Here is a 24844-nt window from a genome sequence, read left to right as displayed (position 1 = left end):
TCTCATGCCCGTCTCTGGGGTCCACGCTGATAGCCGCAGCTCACGCCCATCTCTGGAGCTCGTTTAGGCGGTGCTCTGTATCCCCTCTCCTCGCGCACCAGGAAGCAAAGAGGGAAGAAAAGGTCTCTTGCCTCTTCAGCAGCTCCAGACTTCTCCCGGACTCCCTCCCGGCTAGCCGTGGTGCACTAGCCCCTTCAGGCTGTGTTCACGCCGCCAACCCCAGTCCTCTCCCTGCGATCTGACCTAAGCCCGCGCCTCAGCTCCCAGCCCCCACCCACCCCGGCGGGTGAGCAGACGAGCCTCTCAGTCTGGTGCGTGCTGGTCAGCACTGATCCTCTGTGCATGAATCTCTCCACTTTGCCCTCTGCACCCCTGTTGCTGCGCTCTCCTCTGTGACTCTGAAGCTTCCCCCCACCCCGCCCACCGTCCCCTGTCTCCTCCAGTGAAGGGGCTTCCTAGTGCGTGGGAACCTTTCCTCCTTCACAGCTCCCTTCCACTGGTGCAGGTCCTGTCCCTATTCTTCTGTCTCTGTTTTTTCTTTTTTTCTTTTGCCCTACTCAGGTTCGTGGGGAGTTTCTTTCCTTTGGGGAGGTCTGAGGTCTTCTGCCAGCGTTCAGTAGGTGTTCTGTAGGAGTTGTTCCACGTGTAGATGTATTTCTGATGTATTTGTGGGGAGGAAGGTGATCTCCACGTCTCACTCCTCTGTCATCTTGAAGCTAGGGACATTCATTTGCCCCAGAACTTTTGATCTGCCCTTTTTCAGAGATGAGAGAGCACATTCAGTTGGCTATCTGCTGGTACTTATCAGAGGATCCTCTTGGCAGGTGTTGGGATGGTGATGCTATGGAGATAGTGGCAGTGCCCTGGCATCAATGCTAGAGCCTATCACTGTTCCTCCTGTAAATCAGATCTTTTTCTGAGCAATACACATATACACATAGATAGATAGACAGATAGATAGATAGATAGATAGATAGAAAGATATACACACATAGATACATACACAGACAGATAGATGTGTATATCATATATACGATTGCTCTGTTACCTAACTCAGGTTCAGCTGCTTGCTGCTCAAAAGCCAATCATTCGAGAGGCAAGTGTCAGTAGAGAGGAAAGGTGCTTTAATCAGAAAAGCTGGCAATCTGGGGAGAAGGTGGACTTGTGTCCAGAGACCAGCTCTGAAGATTCTGCTCAGCCATGACAGTTTTTACAGGAGAAAAGGGGGAAGAATCTCAGGGAATCATCATGGCAGGAGGTTGGGTTCTGCATCCTTCTCCATTGCGTGCAGACTGGCTGCCTCTCTCTTCAGATGTCATCTTGCCTGCGTGATCTGCCTGCAGGATCGCTAAGGGGATTGTTAGAGGCAGAGAGCCCGTGATTCTTTAACTACTTCATTCCTCATTCTTCTTTTTATCTAGGAAAAGAATCACCCGGTTAGGCAAGGCATGGTGTGCATTCAGGAGACCGTTAAGTCAGGAGTTGGTTTCAGTTGCTTACTGATCTCATTCCTATAATTAGATTCTTTCAAGGTTAGAGGGGAACAGAAATGGGCAAACGGGAAAGGAGCAAAAGAGCTGGTTTCATGTTCAACTAGGTATCATTTTGACACCTCAAATTTAATGTGGTCAAAATTGAACTCATGTTTACCCTCAAGCCTTGCAACCCTCAAATGCCCCTTACACACTGTGCTCTGATGTAGGTCTGTATTTCATAGATCAGTTGCCCATGTCCAAAACATGGGAGTCCTCCTTAACTGTTTCTCCCAGACAGTTACTAAGTCATCGCAGTTCTTTTCCTAAATATATCTCGAACTGGTCTTTTGCAGGCCACTTTTATCTCTCACTTGCATTTCTGTAGCACTTTGCGAATTGGTTCAGGGGCCTCTCTCAAATTCTTGTATGGCACCCTGTTATACTTCTACATATTGATTCCCCTTTAAAGTTTTAACTGTCTCTTTACCCTTCTGTATCTCCTATTGTACTGTAAACATCTTAAAGTTGGAGAGTAGGGTTTTTTCATTCTTTTTTCTCCACTTTGCCTCCTGGCTTAGAGAAAACCCTCAGCAAATCATTGGGACTTGAGAGCATGAATGAATAGAAGGATATTTTCACCTCCCCTGTGTGGTAATAATTTGAGCTTACACAGAAATTACTGAAAACATTTTTATGAGGGAAAACCCTTTTTGCACATGACTAGTCTTGCATTCTCTTGTGTCTGCCTTTTTTTCCGAATGGATTGTAGATAGCTGTTAAGCATCTCTTTAAAGCCCTAAGCCTATTGATTGCTTATCATGTGTTACTCTGAATGCAATTCCTATTGAATTAATAAGCAAGCGATATGTACAGTGTGTCCTCTTAATGTTTAAAAACTAATTTGCCTTCTTGGGGATATCAGTTACATTCCCAGAGCATTGTTAGGTATGGTGTTTTGTATTATCCTGAGTATTGATACAGGAAAGCACATTTGTCTTGGGCTCTTGTCTTTGTTGAGAAGTATGGATGGCTCTACTTAATTATGGTGAGATGTGCTGAATTAATTTAGAGCTCTTTTCCAGATTTGTGCATTAGTTGTGAAAGCATCCATCTCACTACACTCTCTTGGAAATCACTGACAGATCTGTTTCATATATTGCTTTTTAAAATTATTTTATGTTATCCTACAAGGAACCTCATGTTTTTTTCTAGTATTTTCATGCCCATTTCATGGTATCCTTTTGATGGTCTTTTCCAATGCTTTTCATTGTACTTGAAAACCTCGAAATCTCTTGTTTGATAAATATTGTTACAAATTTTAAAATTTAGATTAAATAATTGATAATAAAAGGACAAGATAAAAAAGAAATGCCTATATTTTATATTTAAATTATTTGTCTAAATTATTTCATTTTATTTTATCTTCCAGGATAGTTAATTTTTTTTTTGCTTTAATTACATTATATTCTATTATCTGAAGCTTCAAGGCAAGATCTCTTTGTTTTATATCTACAGTGATATTTAAGATATCCTATTGAGATCATAGTAAAATGAAGTGTTGAGATAACTGACTAAAAAACCATATTTTACGTAATGTTTTGAATATGCTGGTACATTTCTATACATCTTGGTAGAATCTATGCATACTTCAAATTCACACTATAATATCTGGACTAAACAGTAGCCAGTGTCTTGGCAAAAGATGAAATAATAGATGTTCCTGTATTTAAACAGAAACCGTGTTTCTTTCCAGATTTCCACTCTCTTTTTGTTTGTTTGTTTTCATGTTATCCATACCAGAAAAATCACTAAATCTGGTAATTGATTGAAATTTTATCCTATTTTAGTTTTGAAATAACTTAAAGATTTCACAAACTTAAATTAATTCATATCTTTAATAAAGCTTGGGCAACTATGACCGGTGCTGAACTAAGAATTCAATCAGATTTGAGACCAGCTTTCTGCCCTGATGTGGCTTATAAATTACTTAAATAAATCACGAATATTGAAAGAATAGCCATGACATATGCTAAATTGCTTTAAACTATGCCAAAATTTAAAACCTACTTCCTGTTTGGCATCTCAGATTGTTTTACAGTGAAAACAGCAACATGAGATTTCTCTGTATAGTTTTCATTAGGAATGTGATAGTGTCATGATTTGGATCTTAGTGTAATCTTATCATACAGTTGCATCAGTGTGTGATTATTTAAGATTAAGTTTTCATTTATTTCACTTTAAGACTCTTTTCTCCCCTAGAGCCTTAAATACTGCCCAGCTGTGGAAACAGACCACAACCAAAACTGATTAATTGGGCATAAATATTGCAGAAGTTAAATTTCCAAACTTTCCCGGAAAGTTTAACATTAGCTGTGTGCTCAGTGGAAATGATGTTAATACATATTATTTATCCATATTACTATTAGAGAACATATTAACAAGAGCACAACATTTCAAGAAGCTCAGGTGTACTGCTTACCTTGTTTTTGAGCCACTGGTATAAAAGAGGATAAATAATTATGTCATTAAGAGTGAGTGTGAAAGGAGATCATTAATGAATTCCAGGAATGGGTAGAGTAAGTATGATGACGTAGAAGCGTTGGTTGGGAAAGTACTAGGCAAAGTCTAATTTTCACAGTTGTCTGATAACGCAATGGGTCAATGGCAGTATAAGACATATTACAGTCTTGTATCTGACATAGACTTTCCTTCCTCTATCATCTCCAGCTGTAAGCACAAGATGTACCTGGAAAGGCTACCAAACACCAGCATCATTATCCCATTCCATAACGAAGGCTGGACTTCACTCCTCCGGACCATCCACAGCATCATCAACCGAACCCCAGAAAGTCTGATTGCAGAAATCATCCTGGTCGATGACTTCAGTGACAGAGGTAAGATATTGTTAAAAATATTTTATGTGATTCTCTTATCACCTACATAATCATTACGGGCTTTTAAAATAAGGCAGACGATCATTGTGATGGTTTCTTTCTAATTCTATCTGAAAGGAGATGATAAAGTTTTGTCTATGTTGTGATGCTGTGATTTCATAAAATGTTGACCAAATGCGAAAGGAATTGAACGAAAAGTTATTGGCATCATTTGGGGACCTATCAGAAATTTGTATTACATTTCTGTTGTAAATTAGAGAGGTATTGGCAGAATGCCTCAAATTCTACCTTCAGCTTCAGGACAAACATTGTAAAATACGTTATGGTAAGTACATATGAATGGTGAAATATTCCAGTAGAACCAGAAAATCTGTTGCCCTTTCTGAAAAGGATCTGCTCTGTTATTTACCAGAGTGATACATTCTCCAGGCTGTGCTTGCGTTACTTCATAAATACTGGAAATTATAAGTAACACAAATAAATATTTTTACTTGGCAATTTTAGCTATTTTATCATATCTGAACAATAAAAACAGCAGAAAGGCCTGGAATGCAGTGTATTAGAAAATTTGACACAGTTCTACTCTTTTTTCTTTTTTCTTTTTTTTACGATTCTCATGAACACAATTTGGTTTATAAGTCAGGGGAATAAGATTATAGAAAGTTTCTTGAGATTAGGACTTGATAAATCATATTCACTCTAAATAGGGGAAAGTAAAATTCTTCTTGGCTGGTGTGAGCAGAGAGGCGGAAACCTTTTCTAAAGATATTCATCTACCTTCTGTTTCATTACATGAAGGAGCTCTGTTTAACTGTACTGTATGTGTGTAAGAAAGAGTGTCAGGAAACGAGTTTGCGTGTTATTATGCCTTCAAGAACATGCATCTTGAGATCCTATGGATTAATTGAAGTTTTGGAAATTCCATTTGCAACAGAAACATTTTCTTCGTAGTACTTAAAAATTCTGTAGAAGTAAAACTGCTTGGTGTGTTAGCTTTGAGGTTCCTTTAGCATTTTTGTCTGCAATGATTCACTTCAAAAACTGATTCAGGGTTTGCCGATAATTCATATGTGTTGAAGTTCATAGGCCAAAAAAAAAGGTTGTCTATTGTTCTGTTAAAATAGTAAACTACAAACTTGGTAATTTAGGTTGAATTCAAAGTAGTTTTTGCCTTGCATTGCTTATATAGTTGTGTGTTCAGTAAGTATCTAAATCAGTATCTAATAAGTACCTAAATTAAATGTAGTACTTAAAATTAATTTAAATAACACACTGATTTCTTTTTTATTCTAATTGAGGCTACTTATTTCAAAGCAGTCATTACCACCTCAGGCTAAAAATAGGCATTTCATGTGTTAAAGCTAAAACTTTGCTTTTAAATAAAAGAATGAAAGGGGGGATAAAGATCTGGGGCCACACATCACCAAATAAATGGCATTTTTTGGTTGACTGGTACCAAGAGAAATAAGACAGTGTATCTGTGGACAATTTTCTACATAATTAACTTGGTCTTGGTAAGCTATTTCCTACAGCAGAATTTTGACCTGGGGGTAACAAAGTAGGAAACACTTGGTAGCAGTACCGGGTGGTTTGTAGAGTTTTTGCTGGATATTTCTCAAAGGTATTTTTCAGCTGAAAGTCTTTAAAGAGGGAGAAAATAGTGGCATCTACTTTTGTCTTGAGTTTAAATCATTGTCATGTCTGTATAGTAGCGACTTTGATAGACTGTCCCTTCTGCTTAGAATGTTACCCAGGAAGGAAGTGTGTTCTGGATGGTCCATGTCGTTGCTGTTATTGACATGAAGCAACACAAAAAGGATTGGTTGGGAGTGTAATGGTGATTTTGACTTTCCTGCGAGACATTTTTAAGGATGATCATTATTTTAATGCTTTCGTAAATCTTTCCTTTAGTTACTCTATTCCTGTGAACTATCAAGTTGAAAGTAGTATTTTATGATCATTAAACTTTCAAACGGGAAAGCTTTTTGAATATTGCTTTTCATTTTACTAGCCTGATGATAGTGTAAGACTAAACGTTGAAAGACATGTGATAAAAATACTTCCACAAATCTTTTAGAATATACCATAATTCTAAAGGTGCATGGAATAAGAGAAGCCCTTCTTTCAAATTTTTGTTTCAGATTACAGAATCTCTTCTGATAAAATATTAGGGTTTAGGTGAACCTAAAATCATCACTCCTGATTTCTGAATTGTGAGAAATCTAGAAAATCAACATGGTAAACACAGGTTAGAATCCTGATACCAACTATGAACTGTATGACTTTCGGTAAATTAACCTCGTGGTGTCTCAAATTCCTTATCAAAATGGGGATAAGTAACTCATTAGTTATCTAAGTACCTCCTCCCGGGAGGTTGTGATGAAGACCTACTTTCATGGCTGAAGGAACTGTGCTCCACAAGAGAGCAACTGCTCTCAACTTCTGACCACCCCTCCCCAAATACTGTCCGGAAACACAACATCAATATTCCACATACTTTTGTGAGGAGATCCTCTCAATTTAATGAAATCTTATTCACAAAATTGAATCAGTCAATCCTCTGTCTATGTGTCCATCCATCCATCCATCATCTACCCATCTACCTATCACCTACCACCTCGCCCCCACAACCCCGGTTGCAACAGAAGTTATTTAGAAGTCATGCCTTCATAGAAGGCATATGAAGACAAATTGTGGTCATTTATAACATGTTGGAAAAATTAGGACTGCATTAACATTTTTTAAAAAAAAATCTCTAATTTTACTAATAAGCAGGTAGTTTATACGGGTACTGAAGAAAAATGAAATTTTAGAGTTTCAACAAAAGGAGGGTAAATAGAACATGTCACCTCCCTAAATTATGTCAGTGACCTTAATGTTTATCAAAAATTCCTTTCAGGATTGTTTTTACTATTGTAAGAGAAGGAAGATATTTCCAGGCATCTCTTGTTTCCAGGGCCTCTAAGACAAAGAAGTTTTCTCTGCTTTTTAGTCAGATATGATGCATAGCCATGCTGTTAAAAGCTATTATACTTTATGCTTTTTTTTTTTTTTAACTTTTGGACAACCCAGAAATCGGAGTATTTTCCACCAGTTCTTTAAAAATCAAGTTAAGTAGGCTAGACAAATTTTAAAGTACAAGAAAATATAGGGGATTATTTTTGGCCTCCTTCAGGAGATTATTTCTGAAATGTTACACTTCATATTTATTTTCAGAAATATATTCTAGTTCCAAGTCTATTCAGTATGCATTTTAGCACCTTTGCACTATAGCTCTTCTGAATATTCTCTAATGTCCTTTGGCTAAAGGCAATAAAATTTTGACAAGACTTAATCAAACATTACTGCTTTATATTTTATGTCTTCCAGGTCAGTAGAATAGCTGCACACGAAAAAAAAAAAAGGAAAGCCAACATGTTAGCCATGTTAATAGCACAAGTATAATATCTCTTGGAATTCATAGTTCCAAAAAATGTAATCATTCTATGATTGAAGAATTCTGTAGAATTGGTTTCATAGCAGTAGAGAAAAAAATACTAAAGTATTTTTGAATTATAAAATCACTGCACAGTGCTTTCTAAAAATCAGCTTGAATTTACCCAGCTGACCCAGTTATCAAAATGCTTTTAAAAAATGAACATCCCAGCACTTCTCAGTTTAGATATTCTTCCTGAAATGAGCTTGGTAAACAGAGTGTTGTTTTAGTCTCAGAACATAAGCCTACCGTCTATAAAAACAGGAAGGTGCAGGCCTACAGGTAAAATTTCAAAACCAACACCAAGTTTTTGCTATCTGATGCTTACCAAAGTTAGTGAATATATATATATATTTTCCAGTAAGCTCTCAGAAATACATTTAACAACTTAACTGAGGCTTCTAACAAGACTTCATGATGACTTTAAAGCAGTACTAATCCTGGGCTTATCTCCAAATTCCAGGCAACCTTCACGGCATCCACACGGAAAATGTTGAAACGTGTGGTCTAAGCTGGGGCTTAGCCTCAGAGACAGGGCAGATTTGAACCTGACAGTTCTCTAAAGTTTGTGTGCTTAGAGGAATTCAAGTTTAAACCGAGGGAACTCACAGGAGAGTTGCTGATACGCTTCCCTTAATGCAGGTGTGAGGGCACTATTGTGCCCTGGATGTGTGTGCACTTACACACACACATGCACACTAACTCACCCTCGCCCCTGCTTGTTTCAAACTTCCTGGACAGGAAGAGTAGGGAGCTGAGTGTTAGAGTTTCACAAAGACCTATTATTCTCCATGTTCTAGTTAGAGGGAAAATCACAAACCTAAAACTATCTTTCCGATCTAGCAAGATCAGCCACTTTAAAGAAATCCAGTTTACTCTTCCTCAGAGAGCATAGATCCTTGCTACTCAAAGTGTGGCCCATGGATTAGCAACACCAGCATCACATTGAGGCTTATCACTCATGCAGACTGTCAGGCTCCATCCACATATATCAGAATCTTCACTTCAACAAAATCTGTGTATAATTTTTATGCAAATCAAGGTTTCAGAATAATTGTCATGTGTCTCAGAATTGGGGTTGGAGCTTCAGTGAGTAATATAAATGCATAAATAGCTTAATTTCAAAAATCTCCTGCGTCTTATCCATAGTATTTTGACATACATTTTTCTATTCTTATTATTTAGCATTTAATTGATCCTGGACTTATAAATCTGCAAGGGGAAATTTGGGAGGGAATTCGATAGTATTACCTCTAAGTTATTTTGTGTGACATTTGTGATAACATTTCTTTGATAAATGTCGGCATTTTCACAAGTTTGTAGACATTTACTATGCCTTCTCATGAACTCATTTTGTAGCATTTTATGTTGAATTGCAGGTTACTGCTGTTACTCCTCCCTTGCCAATTTTCCTTCTTTGTTATACAAATGTGCCTTCCAATATTTTGTAGATCTAATTTGCTTTGAAATCACTTAATAATTTTCGTGCCAAATTCAGAAATCACATGTATGTGTATACATACACACACACAATTTCTTTAAAGGTCCAGATTACCATCAAAATCTTAGACTCTTCACATAGTTAAATGTGTTTATAAATCTTTAAAATACTGAGAATATTTTAAGTCATTTCACAAGTGGTAATGATGAGTCTTGAATTCCAGGTTCTACTTTACTCAAATAGTCTCCAAGTATACCATTAAGGAAAGTTTCCATAACCAGACAGATCAGTTAGCACAAGTTTTACAACCGTTCAAAGCTGGAAGGTATCATTGGTGTGAAAAGGCTGTAAATTAGATGAAGAATGGTAGTGCATTTCTATCTTAAATGATAAAATACTAACATTAAAGTGCACATAAAGATTCAGAGGTGACAGTCAACAAAAATGCCTTTGTGCTGGTTTTCCGTCGGGCCACTAGACTGTAAGACAAGCCATTTTTATGTCTCAGATTTATTGAGTGCCAGTCACTCTAAGTGAATCTTGGAATTGTTTAGATTTATTATTCAGATTTCAAGTTGTAAGGATAATTGCATTTTAAAATCAAGATACAATATTAAATACTAATAAGGAACAGGAACTAAGAAAATATTATAAAATTCCACTGTACACTTTTCTATTTAGAAATTCATCATCACCTGCTATAGAAGTGAAAGAAAGCTGATCGATTTCTGATGATAAATTTGCATATCATGCCGCATAAGGATGAAATGTACAGTTTTAATAAAACTGTTCTGTTTTAGCAATTATTTTCGTGTCTGCCGCCGAAGGGAGTCCAGGGCATAGAGTCGTAAATATGAATGTAGAACAGTTATATGTTCTCAAAGTCAGAGGAAAATAAGGAAGACAATTTTTAAAGCGTACATTCTGCAAGTTCCAAAACACAAAATCAACTCACAAAAATGTCTTTATGTATTTGTAAAATATGAGTCCTACTCATCAGTGGCAGAATATGCTTTGAATAGAAGCTGTCTCGGAAGGCAAATCACTCCTGGGATTTTTCTCCCTCTTACTTTTAAACGAAAACTCCAGTCTCACGTGTTGTAAATGTCTGTGTAAACAAAGGACCGTATCTGACAAAATAACGAGTTATGTGTCCTTGCTGAGCCTGATATTTGCCATAATGTTTAGACCAGAATTTAGCTTTCTCCTTTTTCCTTCTGTAGAGCAAATGTGAATAACGCCTCCAGTTTTCAGGATCGTTCCTGAGGGTTACACACAATCGCGAGGGTCACGATCCTCATGATTACCCTGGAATGCTTTCTTTATTCTGGTAGAAACAGCCTATTTTAAGTAGATCCTTTTTTTGCAGATTAGGATAAAAGGTCTTGAGATACTGTAAAGGTATATGTTTTTCTTGATGAATTGTTTCATGAATTAGCCTCTATAAGACTGGCACTGGAAGGTTCAGAATTTGCGGGATTATATCCTCTGTCTTCTCAATAAAGTCCTAATATATCAAATTTGATGAAATTTATTTGTTTCGGTTCAGTTTCAGTAAAATTTATATTTGATTGAATAAAGATACATGTGCTGAAACTTCCACACAAATAGACATTTTTATGTGGTGTTAAGAACTGTTTTTAAAATGTTCTAATGTAGAATTTGAGACTAGAGTGTTGGAATGGACCAGTTCTAGATGAATTTTGAACACAAAAATAAGTATCTTGGAAAATGTGTGATAGAATGAAGGGGCACACTTAAGTTCTGTTGTCTAATTGGGCTGTAGTTAGGTGTCATATATAATATTAAAGCATATTTCACAGTTGAAAAATTTTGTTACTGCTTTCTTTTTCTTTATCATTTAAAAAATATTTTGTGTACTTGAATGAATGAGATAAATTTAAAATACTGTTAATTCCTGTGAGGTCTTTAAAGATGCCCACACAGAAAATTTTGTCAATTTAGAGGTTGTAAGTATTTATATTTCCTCTATTAGTTGCTTTTAAGTTTTTAAAAAATATTTTCATTTTGAAGAAATGATAAATCTCATCTAATTGTCATTCTTTTAACTAGCATTTTTCTATTTTACAGTTTTATTCTCTTTAAATATTAGCTTGAGGCATATGAAATTGTCGTTTTTTGTAGAACATTAACGGCTGGCTGCTAATTTCATATATTTCAACCTTAATAACCAACCATCTTAAAACCTCTCTCTGGACTGATTAATTATTTAGGGCTCATATTTTAAATCAGTCCTTTGAAAGATAGGGAAGGGCAGCTCCCATCCTCAGGTGGTGGGTAAGCCGATCTGGCTTTCCAGTTGCTTTTTCTGGATGAAAACTCCACATGGTTGAATTCATATGGGTTTGGCATAGAAAGGGATGCTTCTTTTCAAAGCAAAACTGTTACAGCTCACCAGTGTCACAAGGCATGACTTCCTCACGAAAAATAAATTGTGCAATTCATTTTATGGCAGATTAAATCCCATTTATTTTCCACGCAGACAGCTGTTTTGAGTAGAATTGTCACTCATATGAAACCATTTTGTGGATCTTGGGCTTCAGATCTTGGGTAGGCATGACTTCCTCTGATGAAATAAAAGGTTATGTTGTGGGCTTCCCTGGTGGCGCAGTGGTCGAGAGTCCACCTGCCGATGCAGGGGACACGGGTTCGTGCCCCGGTTCGGGAAGATCCCACGTGCCGCGGAGCGGCTGGGCCCGTGAGCCGTGGCCGCTGAGCCTGCGCGTCCGGAGCCTGTGCTCCGCAACGGGAGAGGCCACAACAGTGAGAGGCCCGCGTAACACACACAAAAACAAAACAAAACAAAATGGTTATGTTGTATGATTATTCCTCTTGTCAGCAAACCTCAGCTGGTGAGCTTTAATAATAAAATGTTTTGTATTTCAAACAGTCCTTTTTTGATGCCTAAAGATCCACCTGCTCTTAATTTTTTAAAAAATCACTGCATTGACACAATGAAAAAAACCAAATATTTCCTCCTTTATCTTGAATTATAAAACTTCCTTAGAAAATGATCAGTCTCTCATCAGTCAGGGTTTTTGATAAGCCGACAAGTTTTAAACATCAAATGCATCTGTATTGATAAAACACATTTTAACAAAATTCTCCTAATAGGAATTGTCTTTTATGTCAACTGAGGAACAATTTCACATTAGACTGGTAAGATCTTTTTTTTCTTTTTTTTTTTTTTTTTTTTTTGCGGTACGCAGGGCCTCTCACTGGTGTCGGGGCACGAACCCGTGTCCCCTGCATCGGAGGCGGACTCCCAACCACTGCGCCACCAGGGAAGCCCAACTGGTAAAATCTTTGAGATGAAGGAAATTGCAGGTGACCTGGTACATTTGTACCCTTTTATAGATGAATAAATGGAGACTCAGGGAGGTGACATCCTAGGTCACACACTAGGTCAACTTTATATGCTGAGATAAATGCTAGATTAACCTCAAATGGATGGCTTTTCTGCTTAGGCATGCAGGGTTCCTCTCCTCTGTAGTTTTCTCAGACATCTAATTCTGGGAAACTAGAACCATTCTGATAAGTATCTTTAGTTTGATAAAACCGTACTACAGTTACATAGACACTCTAGATCATTGAATCTAATTTATTACCCATTTTCTCGCCTTAGGAGCAGGATCATAATAGAAACCATCATTTCACTGTGTACACACACATAGTAGAATGGAGAATTCATGAGAAAAATAATGACTTGAGCACACAAATTCCAGTGTCCAAATGGCCTTCTAGCCCTGCAGGGGGCCCATCAGGGCTTTCCTCCTGGAGAAAAGAGTGTTTCTAACATTCTGAAAGGCTCACAAAGTAATGAAATAGGTCATAAAACATAGTTAGACATGTTTCATGTGGCTTCCCAGGCTGATTCAAAGTAGAATTTATTGAGGTAAGTGAATGGATTTTAGGCTGTCCCCTTGTAGATCATCTGAGTCTGTCTTTACTCTGGATGTATTGTTGCAGATTTGGGCAGCGTCACTTCACAGAAACCAAGACACTTCTGAGATTGCCGGGGCCACTCTGGTGTAAAATGTCCCCAGAAAATGAGAGTCTTTCTGGGATAGAGCAGCTGCGCTGGGGGTGAAGAGATGGGGTGAATGGGCAAATATCTAACATTGGATACTCATTAGATACCCATTGTTGATTTTCCCTTTTTTTTTTTTTTTTTTTGGTCTTATCTACTAAAACTCTAAGTGGAATATATTTATGTTTACAAGCCACTTGGAAAACTAGTAGGTGCCTCAGAGCTCAGAAAACACTGACCCCAGCATTGTAGGGGGACAGTGACAAGGGAAGCTTAATTTTACGTCTTGAATAAACTTAAGCTCCGTAACTTATAATTTTGAGTTTTACATATTTCTGCAGGATAAATTAAGGCCACCTCCAACATAATGGAGATACACTTAGGGTTTAAAGTAAAATTTAAGCAATTGATTTTTTTTCAGGTTGGGTACATTTTTTTTTCCTCTAGTTTTGCTCAGTTTAAGCACTGCTTCTTAGAAAATAAAGGCTCTATGAAGAAAAGAAGATATTTGTTTGTTTTATAGTACTGTTACAAAATTATGGACTCATGGAACAGATACAAATGTTGCGAGCAGTTAACAACCTATGTGTTAGAAACAGAGTCTTGAATCCACGTCTCAGCTCTGCCACTTCAGGCCTGGGTACCTTAGGATTGATGTGACCCTAGATTTCAGAAACAACAAGACACAATTTCACTATTTTTTTTCACTTTCAAAAAAAAAAAAAAAATCTCTCTAAACTGAAAGGTTAGGAAAAACACGTCGCTCACTATAGAGAGGAGATAGCAGGATAATCCGTGACCGCTTCAAATAAGTTCGTGCTTGAAGGTCTAAACGATTGCCATGTGCTTGGAGAAATTACAAAATTTACCTCTTAACCGTGAATAATCTTCATGAAATGATGATGAAGGAAATAACTTCCCAAGACTGGAGTCAGATAAATATAGTGTCTGTATCTATAAAAAGGCACATTTCAGGTTCCAAAGTTCAGTGCACTTGTTTTTGATCTTTGGAAAATTTTTAAAGTAATTGCATCAGTGCTTTTTAAGTAATACTTCTGGATAATAGTAATACTCATAGTAATACCCATAGTAGCATGAAGCACTAGGAGTCAGTACAAGTTTGTTAAATTTCAGTCAGAACATCATCCCTGGGCGGGTATGACTTCCAAGCTCAGATTCTCTTAGACCTGGGGCTTCCTCCCCACCCCCAGGAGTGACCGTAATATAATATCTCCTGAGACCGAATGGACCAAACTGTCCCTTGGCTCCCAGGTGCAGCAGATGGCTTTCCTAGGCCACTCTTATAATCATCTGGGGTTACCCCAGATCGCATGGCACCAAGCAGCCTACGTTTGCTCTCACCTACTAAATCACTTTGTCACGCTTCTCTACAAAACGTGAAACAGACACGAGTGGAGGTGTCTCCATGGAAATAGAAGCTGGGCTGAGCCCAAGATGCCCTAGTAAGATGACTCATGGTTGTACCATAAGCTCCTGGGAATCCCTGGACATATTTTTGCTGGCCATAATCTTTGCGTTTTCCTTTACCCTATACATCAGTATGAAGCCCTGAAGAGACCCAAATGGCTTGGCAGTGCTGACAACTTACCTAAGACCATAGGCAACATGGTTGTCTTATAAATTCCCATAGGTCCCTCATTGCAAAAGGATTTATGAATCAAAAGGAGAAGTCCTTCTGATGGACAAAGATTCGGGGACGTATAAACCAGATCTTCATTTAAATATCTGTAGCTTCTACGTAGCGGACAGTCAGCTTAATAGGAGATACTAAAAGCTATAAGCTCATCAGTGATGTATTCTTAGGTGTATACTTTCTTCCTGCAGGAACACTTTCTCATAACTGGCAAGTGGTACTAATACATAAGGTACACTTTATGATGACTGCCTTGATTTTAGCCGAATGGTATTCTGGGAACTACGTATTCATCTGCAGTGATATGACACATTTCAAAAGTATATAGTATAGTTACTCAAAACGGTATAGTTAGTCAAAAAATCAAAGGAGCCAATGCCGATTCTTTTAATTTCTAGCGTGCAGATGACTTGCTCCTCCTAAATGAGCAGCGTTATTACCAAGTCTAATAAGGCGACACTTACTAGGGGTCAGGGAACTGATGATTGATTCCTAAAATTGAATCATCAAGTACAAGGGAACCACGAAGTAGACACCACTTAGGAAAAGGAGGGGACTAAAATCAAAACGGTATTGCACTTGACTGTATAACCTATTTCAGAGCTGTCGATGATTGCACTACCCTTGGTAAAAATTGTAAGATATTACTAGTTGGTAGAACTTGAAAGAGAATAGCAATGGATACTTTCAATTAAGATATAGTTCCCTCATGTCAGACTGTCATCCCAAAGGCAAATCTACTATGTGTAATTATTCAGCTCAAATCCAGGTATCAAAGACTGAACTCTTCTGCAGGCCAGAGGCAATTACTTTCAAGCCCTGAATAGAAGTTTGCATTCAGTATCTTCAGCTTGTTTCCTAATTTTCTTCCTCTATCTCTCCTTGTAATTGAAAGGAATGAACGTACTCTGTGGTTTCATGTTTTGACACCTGTTGATTAAGGATAGGGTGTAAAATAATTCAGCAAATGAATGTCTCATGTCAAACATATGTTTCAAGTTTTAGGAATGCTGGCCACTTAATATCTCTAAAATGTGTTTTTAGCCTCTTTCAGAATTCAAAAGGGTTATCTCTTTTGGTAATTTTAGGGAAAACTCTTAGTCTTTACTACAGACTAGTTAATGTTTTATGGTAAATTCAAATCCCTTAGCACTGTAGGTTGAGAGCTTCTGATGATTCAGTATGGTGAAGGCTTTTCTGGTGAGAGATGTCAAGTACAGGGCATAACTAGTAACAGATCTAGCAAATGGTCTTTTCAAATTCCTTCAGCCGCTGTCCCTTTTAGTATCAGGGAATATCTGCAAGGGAGCTGAAATCTAAAGCGCCCAGTGAGAAAGCTGCCGCAGTGCCTCACATGAATGCTGGGCTTCCTCTGCCCTGGAACTGAGGGATGCTTATGGATTAGGGTTCCATACTTGGCCTAAAAATTGAACCCAGGATAAGCTTTTGCCAAGACAATGCATGGTCAGTAGTATCAGCATCTTCTATTCATGTCAATGTCCGAAGATGTGGTTAATTCTCTTATATTATCAACAATGAGTCAGAAGGGGCAGAGGATAGGGCAGTGCGTCTGAGGAAGGGCCCTGGGCTATGTTCCACTCTGATAATGAACTAGTCATATCAGCCAGTGCCACCTCCTTCCCTCCTCTGCCACAAGAGTGGGCCGCTAAGTAGGTGATTTGGGCATCACTGTAGGTGTGAATCGTGGCTTTACCTTTACTGATGTTGTGACCATGAACAAGCTATTTATCTCACTTGTCCCATACATGTTGGGAAATTGGGTTTCTGCATATAAAGCAATTAGAACTTCGATGGGTACAAAGTAAGCACTTATTAAATTTAGGCTATTATTGTTTTTGCTATAAAATCCTGGAATTGAACTAGATGACTTCTAAATCTGTCTCAAAGAATTTTGAGTACAGAATTAGTATCTGTGCTTTATAGGTTATTAAAAAATATTAAACAAGTAATTGTTTCCTTTAAAACTGTACACATAGAATAGTTGCAACATAGTGGTGGGAAGAGTCCCTAAACCTCGACAAAGGACAAACGCGCTGTCTTTAGGGGCCTCTGGTATCCCTATGATTTCATCAAGAGGATTCTGAAGCTATACAAATACCACTGAAAATTGTAATTCTGAGTATTGCAGAATCCATTGAGCTCCATATATGAGAATTGGAATAATTAATTGAATATTTTAAGTAAATAATTATTTTAAAATTTATTTTGATTAAATGAATAATTTTACTTAGGGAAGAAAATACATTAGTTTAATTCAATCATGTACTAATAATTTAATGTCAGACCTCTCTGCTTCATTTGATACTGTTTGTATACCTCCTCTTTCTTATCTAGGGGTTGCTTTTACAATCATTCTTTCTCAGGATTTTTCATGGATGTCCCTTGCTCAACTTTCTCCTTGAACATTGGTGATCCTCAGGGCTCTACTCACCACCCACAGCTCATGCCATTGTGTGCACTAAGCTTGAGTGATCTGTTCCCACTTTCTATACAAGTAAACTCTTCTCTTGCTTCTGATGCCAAAAGCTTGGCCTCTGTGCACTGGTCCCAAATTGACTCTCTGAGACAGGGTTCTGGATGAAGTAGAGAAGAAGAGCTTTATTGCTTTGCCAGGTAAAGGGGGTTACAGTGGGCTTGTGCTCTCAAAAACTGTATTTCCCAACCCGGGAGGATTTGATGAGTTTTATAGCAATAGTTCAAGGATGGAGTTGCTGATAAGATTAGGCTGTGTGCAGGGCCTGCACCCCTTTAATCTGGTCTCAGGTTCTGTGGTTCCTTTAATCTGGCCTCACGTGGTCTTCCTGAAGAGTTTCTCTGGTTCCTTTGGTCTGGAATGAAGAATGCTAACATCTTCCGTTTGTTGGGGGTTTTAATTCTATAAAGAGCTTAAAGGAATCCAAATCGGAAAAGAAGTAATAAAGCTGTCACTGTTTGCAGATGACATGGTACTATATACATAGAGAATCCTAATGATGCTACCAGAAAACTACTAGAGCTAATCAATGAATTTGGTAAAGTAGCAGGATACAAAATTAATGCACAGAAATGTCTTGCATTCCTATACACTAACGATGAAAAATCTGAAAGAGATATTAAGGAAACACTCCCATTAACCATTGCAACAAAAAGAATAAAATACCTAGGAATAAACCTACCTAAGGAGACAAAAGACCTGTATGCAGAAAACTATAAGACACTGTACTGAAAGGAGGGATAAGATAGAGTTATTTGTCAAGGTGGAAAAGACAGGATTTGATTAATATGTGAGAACAGAAAACTAAAGGGAGTGGGGAATGGTGAAATTTAAAACCTGAGTTATTTTCAATGAATAGTTTAAGATAACGTAACTTCTCCACGAAGCTCTTGAACAGCTGAAAAAAAATAGTGGAACTCAATAATTTGGAACTCCAGGCTAGAGTCTCAGACTTGACTTTGCCAAGTTGATGGAGACTACTCTAGTACACCCACCTAGAAGATGAGGATCTTCCCTTGATAGAATAAACCCGAATTCCACCCCAGGAGCCACCATATCCATCTGGGAATATCCATCCCAGAATCAAAGAGAGTAAAAAAATAAAAAGCGTTCTCAGTGGTTTGAAAGCAGGGCTTCCCAAAGTGAATTCTCAGAAGAGTGAGCAATCGGGCTCTAAACCTACCACAAGACAACCCTCTTCAAAGTGTTTTCAGGTGAGCAATGACTCTAATGTCCAACCCCACTGGCTATTTAACACCAAACCACTTTTACTGAGCAACTATAATGTACCAGGCACCATGTTCTACTTACCCGTGGCCCAGTTTCCTCACCTATAAAACTGGAAATAATATGACCCATTTGGCAGAATCATTGTGCTGTTTAAACTGCAAAGTTTACTTTGATAAATTGATAAATGTAAGGAACTATCACTCTTAACCATTGGCTTAGCAAATACATCCTCTCCTAATTTGACTGCTGTTCCCTCTCACCACTTCCCTCCTTACACTGTAATCTCCGGCAATGCCGGACTACCCACAGCCCTCACCACATCTCCTCACCTCCACACCTTGGCTGTGGCAGATGCTACGTTTTGACTTTCTTTAGCACCTGACATTTCTCCTTCAGGGCACTTATCAAAACAGTCAATAATTATCTCCATGATTATCTTTAAATATCTTTATGCTCCACCAGAATATCAGATTCCATACCAATGTCCATTTCATTCCCCCCTAAAACCCTATGCTTATCAAGTGAATGAATAAATTTTCCCAGGCAAGATCTTACAACTCTCAAATCCTGAGGTTTTAAAATGACTTTTAGACAACCCTAAGAAGGGGAGAAAATATTTGCAAACTAACCAACTGACAAAGGATTAATCTCCAAACTATACAAGTGGCTCATGCAGCTCAATATCAAAAAAACAAACAATCCAATCCAAAAATGGGCAGAAGACCTAAATAAACATTTCTCCAAAGAAGATATACAGATTGCCAACAAACACATGAAAGGATGCTCAACATCACTAATCATTAGAGAAATGCAAATCGAAACTACAACGAGGTATCACCTCACACCGGTCAGAATGACCATCATCAAAAAATCTACAAGCAGGGGGCTTCCCTGGTGGTGCAGTGGTTGCGCGCCCGCCTGCCGATGCAGGGGAACCGGGTTCGCGCCCCGGTCTGGGAGGATCCCACATGCCGCGGAGCGGCTGGGCCCGTGAGCCATGGCCGCTGAGCCTGCGTGTCCGGAGCCTGCGCTCCGCAACGGGAGAGGCCGCAGCGGAGGGAGGCCCACATACCACCAAAAAAAAAAAAAAAAAAAAAAAATCTACAAGCAATAAATGCTGGAGAGGGTGTGGAGAAAAGGGAACCCTCTTGCACTGTTGGTGGGAATGTAAATTGATACAGCCACTATGTGTAGTTATTTGTAGTGAGGTAGATGGACCTAGAGTGTGTCAGAAAGAGTGAAGTAAGTCAGAAAGAGAAAAACAAATATCTTATGCTAACACACCTTTGTGACCACCCAGAGGGCTGGGATAGGGAGTTTTGGAGGGAGACGCAAGATGGAGGGGATATGGGGTTATATGTATATGTATAGCTGGTTCACTGTTATAAAGCCGAAACTAACACACCATTGTAAAAGCAATTATACTCCAATAAAGATGTTAAAAAAAAAAAGAGCTTAAAGATATTGTTATGTGTACCCTTTGAGGGGGAACCAGGACCCTGCCCCAAGGCTGCACTATTGTTTCTTGGCTACTCCTCCCTTGTCTCTGCATCCCCTTCCTTCCGTGATCAGCAACCATTTGAATCTGCCCTTTGGAACTCAGGGAAGATCATGGAGGCTGGGGTCTATTCCCTAGACATAAGAAACGGGGGACAGAAATGCTTCTGTACCCAGGAGCCCCATGGGTCCTGCTTGGTTTCCTGGCCTGAATATTCAAAAAACTACTGGACCTCTGGGCCTCAATGACCCACAGGTGTTTCAAACTCAATGTGTCTAAACTCTCCCAATTTTAATTCTCTCTTCCTTCTCAATTTATGACATCATTGTTCATCCAAACTATTCTAAATAGTTGAGAATTATTTCTGTGAAGTCTCTTTCTTGCCCACATCTCACATCCAGTCAAGGAGCAAATCTTGCCAAATGTGCCTCCTGAGTACTTTTCAAGCCATCCTCTCTTCTAATTCCATTCAAAGTAGCTGTAATTCACTCACTGAATTGCCCTTCTGACTTGTTGCTCTGCCTCCAGCTTTGTCCCTCTCAAATCCATCATCCACTATCAAAATGATTTTTATAACCAGCAAAACTGCCCCAACCACCTCTTTTTAAAGCTCTTCTTTGCTCTCTGGAGGACCCCCCCACCCTGCACAACGTGCCAATCAGAGTCCACTCTTCCTCAAGAGGTCCTGAGTTCATGAGTGCCCTACTCATCTTTTCTGAATTCCATCTTCCCAAATTCTGCCATTGCAAAACCAAGATTGCACGTATTCCATCCACAGAGCCTTTAAAAGAAATTTATTGGAGTATAGTTGATTTATAATGTTGTGTCAGTTTCAAGTGTACAGCAAAGTGAATCAGTTATACATATACATATATCTACTCTTTTTTTTTTATAGATTCTTTTCCCGTATAGACCATTACAGAGTATTGAGTAGAGTTCCCTGTACTATACAGCAGGTTCTTATTAATTATCTATTTTCTATATAGTAGTGTGTATATGTCCGTCCCAATCTCCCAGTTTAGCCACCCCCCCCTTATCCTCTGGAGTCCACTCTTCCTCAAGAGGTCCTGAGTTCATGAGTGCCCTACTCATCTTCTCTGAATTCCATCTTCCCAAATTCTGCCATTGCAAAACCAAGATGGCACGTATTCCATCCACAGAGCCTTTAAAAAAAATTTATTGGAGTATAGTTGATTTATAATGTTGTGTCAGTTTCAAGTGTACAGCAAAGTGAATCAGTTATACATATACATATATCTACTCTTTTTTTTTATAGATTCTTTTCCCATATAGACCATTACAGAGTATTGAGTAGAGTTCCCTGTACTATACAGCAGGTTCTTATTAATTATCTATTTTCTATATAGTAGTGTGTATATGTCCGTCCCAATCTCCCAGTTTAGCCACCCGCCCCTTATCCTCTGGTAACCATAAGCTTGTTTTCTACATCTGTGACTCCTGTTTTGTAAATAAGTTCATTTGCACCTTTTTTTTTAGATTCCACATATAAGTGATATCATATGATATTTGTCTTTCTCTGTCTTAGTTCACTCAGTGTGACAATCTCTAGGTCCATCTATGTTGCTGCAAATGGGATTATTTTGTTCTCTTTTATGGCTGAGTAATATTCCATTGTATGTATGTACCACATCTTCTTTATCCATTCCTCTGTTGATGGACATGTAGGTTGCTTCCATGTTCTGGCTATTGTAAATAGCACACAGCATATATTTATTACCCGTGTACTGTTTTAAGTCCTGTTTTCTCTACCTAAAATGTATCTCCATTACACTTTCTTGTTTCTGTGTCCCTTATTCTAACTAATCTTTTAAGATTAATACAGCATCTTCAGCCTGCTTTCCTTGAAACCTCCCTTGTCAGGCTATGCCACTTACCAAATGGGAGGTCTTGAAAAGATTACTTTAAAACAAACAAACAACAACAAAATCCTATGATATGATTTCTGCAACAGTAAAGTGAAGATAATAATAGTACCCATCTCACTGGGTGGTTGTAAGAATTAAAGTGAATATATCTAAAGTACTTAGTGCACATAACAACTGTTGGCAACTACCCTTGGAATAATCCCTCTTTACTTCTGTAGTATTCTGCATTAATATCATTGCAATCTCCACATTATTTGGATGTGAATTTACATCTATCCCCACTGTAGACTAATGAGCTCCTTGAAGAAGAGGATCATCATGTTTACCTGAGTAAACATGAGTCTGGGTCATAGTCATAAAATTGTTGTGGGTTGGACCAATCTGCATATACATTCATATACTTATCCCTGACAATAGAAATCATTCACATCGTCAAAATTAAACATATGAAAAATAGGTTTGGCTATTAGCAGAGTTTGTTTCTTCACTTCCTTTAATTAACTAAAATGATTGAGAGATTCTCCAAAATAGAAAACTTTGCCACTGCATAATAATGACATATGTCAGAGATAATGGAGCTTCCAGGAACAAATTGCTTCTTTGCAACAGTTGTCTCCACATGTTACAAGCTCACCATATGAGGTTATGGCCATTTTAGAGAGTTTGTAAGTAATTTAAGATGTGGTATTAATTGTTTTAAACATGTTATTTAATTTTTCCAAGATAAAACAATTTTAGGAAAGCAGAATATAATAGAATTAATAAAATTAGGGTCAGAACTTGTCCATGACCAATGTCAGAGGAATCTTATATTAAATACAAACTAAATTCTATTTATTTTGATTGAAAAGCTCTTTGATCTCTAGGAATTTTGAATTCCAATAGTGCAAATCTATTAACATGTGAAAAAAGACAACAAATATTTCTTCCTTTCACACCGAGTCTCAGTGGCAGGGTGGCATGGGATGGGAGAAGAAATATGTGTTGAATATATTTGATCCAATGTTATTTACAAAGATTCAGAATTTTAAATAAAAAGTGTACAGAGGAATATGTTTCTTACCTGCTTATCCCCTGATCAAAATGAAATTAAAAAGACACAATAAAAATGCTCAACTAATGGACAGAATAAGATAAATTTACATATAATAATTCATATATGTGAAAAAGAAACATTGGAAATTTTTTATTTCAAAAGAACTTTTATTCGAATTCAAATAGCATATACATGGCCTCTGTCCTCACATTGGACTCTTAGCTCCATGAGGGCAGATTCAGTTGCCTGGTTTGTCACTGCTACATCCCCTATGCTTAGAATACAGGCGAGAAGATGCTTAATTAATATTTGCTACATAAATGAATAAATCATAAATGAAAAAAGTCTCCCTCCATTTCTGAAATCAGAGACCGTAACATCGTCAGCCCTCATGGTTGCAACAAACTTCAACTTCAATCCTAGTCTTGATTTTCTTCAAATTCCTTCTTATGCTTAAACTAGTGAGTTCATCTGCAAACCTAACATGGGAAATCTTTAAAAAAACATTATAATATATGTAGTACTTTCCTCTAAATTTTAACTTTTAAGTAAGGGCAAAAGTTCATGGAGTCCTATTAATTGGGTAACCCTGACAAAAATCAGAGACATCTGAAGAGCTTAAAAAGCCAGGCTGACCCACCTTTAGACACTGGGTATAATTGAAGACAATTTCATCTTCCATTAAGAGCTTTGTTATGTGCAGGCCCTGTCAAAATCTAGGATAAGCCTAGAGAAAAAACAGCCATTCATCTGTATTCATTTCAACTTGAAACTGGCTGGTGGAGGATATGAGGTAGATAATTTGACAGCGTGTGTTTTGGTGATTGCTGTGGCGTATGGCAGGTTTTCTAACTTTTCCCCCACTTTTTATGACTAAAGGTCATATCGCATGTCCCTATTACTTAAGGTCATATAGAAGCTATATACATATTGTTTTCTCATAAGTGTTTTTAGGTAGATCTGGTTGACAGAATAAAAACAGTATGCCAGTTAAATTTGTCTCACTATTTTGTTTGCTAAGTCTGGCCAATGTATGTACAAACTACAAAAGCAATGATAACCATTTAAATTCATTAAATTTAAGAATGTGAATAAGTATGTTTGTGATTGACATGTTGACATATTTTGACATAGTTTTATATTATAAGACATATAATATCCTTTCTGCGAGACTTCCTGGTGGTGCAGTGGTTAAGAATCCACCTGCCAATGCAGGGGACACGGGTTTCATTCCCAGTCCAGGAAGATCCCACATGCCACAGAGCAACTAAGCCCACGCGCCACAACTACTGAGTCTGTGCTCTAGAGCCCACGAGCCACAACTACTGAGCTCGCGCGCCACAACTCCTGAGCCCGTGAGCCACAACTGCTGAAGCCCATGCACCTTGAGCCCATGTTCTCCAGCAAGAGAAGCCACCACAATGAGAAGCTCACGCACCGTAAGGAAGAGTAGCCCCCGCTCGCCACAACTAGAGAAAGCCCACGCGCAGCAATGAAGACCCAACGGAACCAAAAAAATAAATAAAATTTAAAAACATATATATATTAAAAAATATTCTTAATGCTTTTCTTAGGATTAAAAAAAATTATTAACACCTTGTCAGCTTCAGATGTTAGCTGATTTATGACTGTAGATAAAGAGAAGAGACATAAAATTCTCAAGTGCACACTCTGTACATGAAGGCTCCTAAGCTGTGTCCGCTAAGAATT

The 24844-nt window shown here is 38.0% G+C and overlaps 1 protein-coding gene across 1 annotated transcript in view; it reads left to right on the top strand.

Moving 5' to 3' along the window:
• The window catches only part of GALNTL6 (polypeptide N-acetylgalactosaminyltransferase like 6), a 1282336-nt gene that overhangs the window by 582872 nt on the left and 674620 nt on the right, over nucleotides 1-24844 (top strand). Inside the window, exon 4 of the mRNA XM_024130813.1 lies at nucleotides 4203-4369. Coding sequence (XP_023986581.1) covers nucleotides 4203-4369 — 167 coding nt within the window. The remainder of the gene's footprint in view (nucleotides 1-4202; nucleotides 4370-24844) is intronic.

The sequence above is a fragment of the Physeter macrocephalus genome, chromosome 9 (genome assembly GCF_002837175.3).
Source record: "Physeter macrocephalus isolate SW-GA chromosome 9, ASM283717v5, whole genome shotgun sequence".
NCBI lineage: Eukaryota > Metazoa > Chordata > Mammalia > Artiodactyla > Physeteridae > Physeter > Physeter macrocephalus.
Note: the sequence above shows the minus strand (reverse complement) of the source record. Positions and strands in the feature narration are given on the sequence as shown.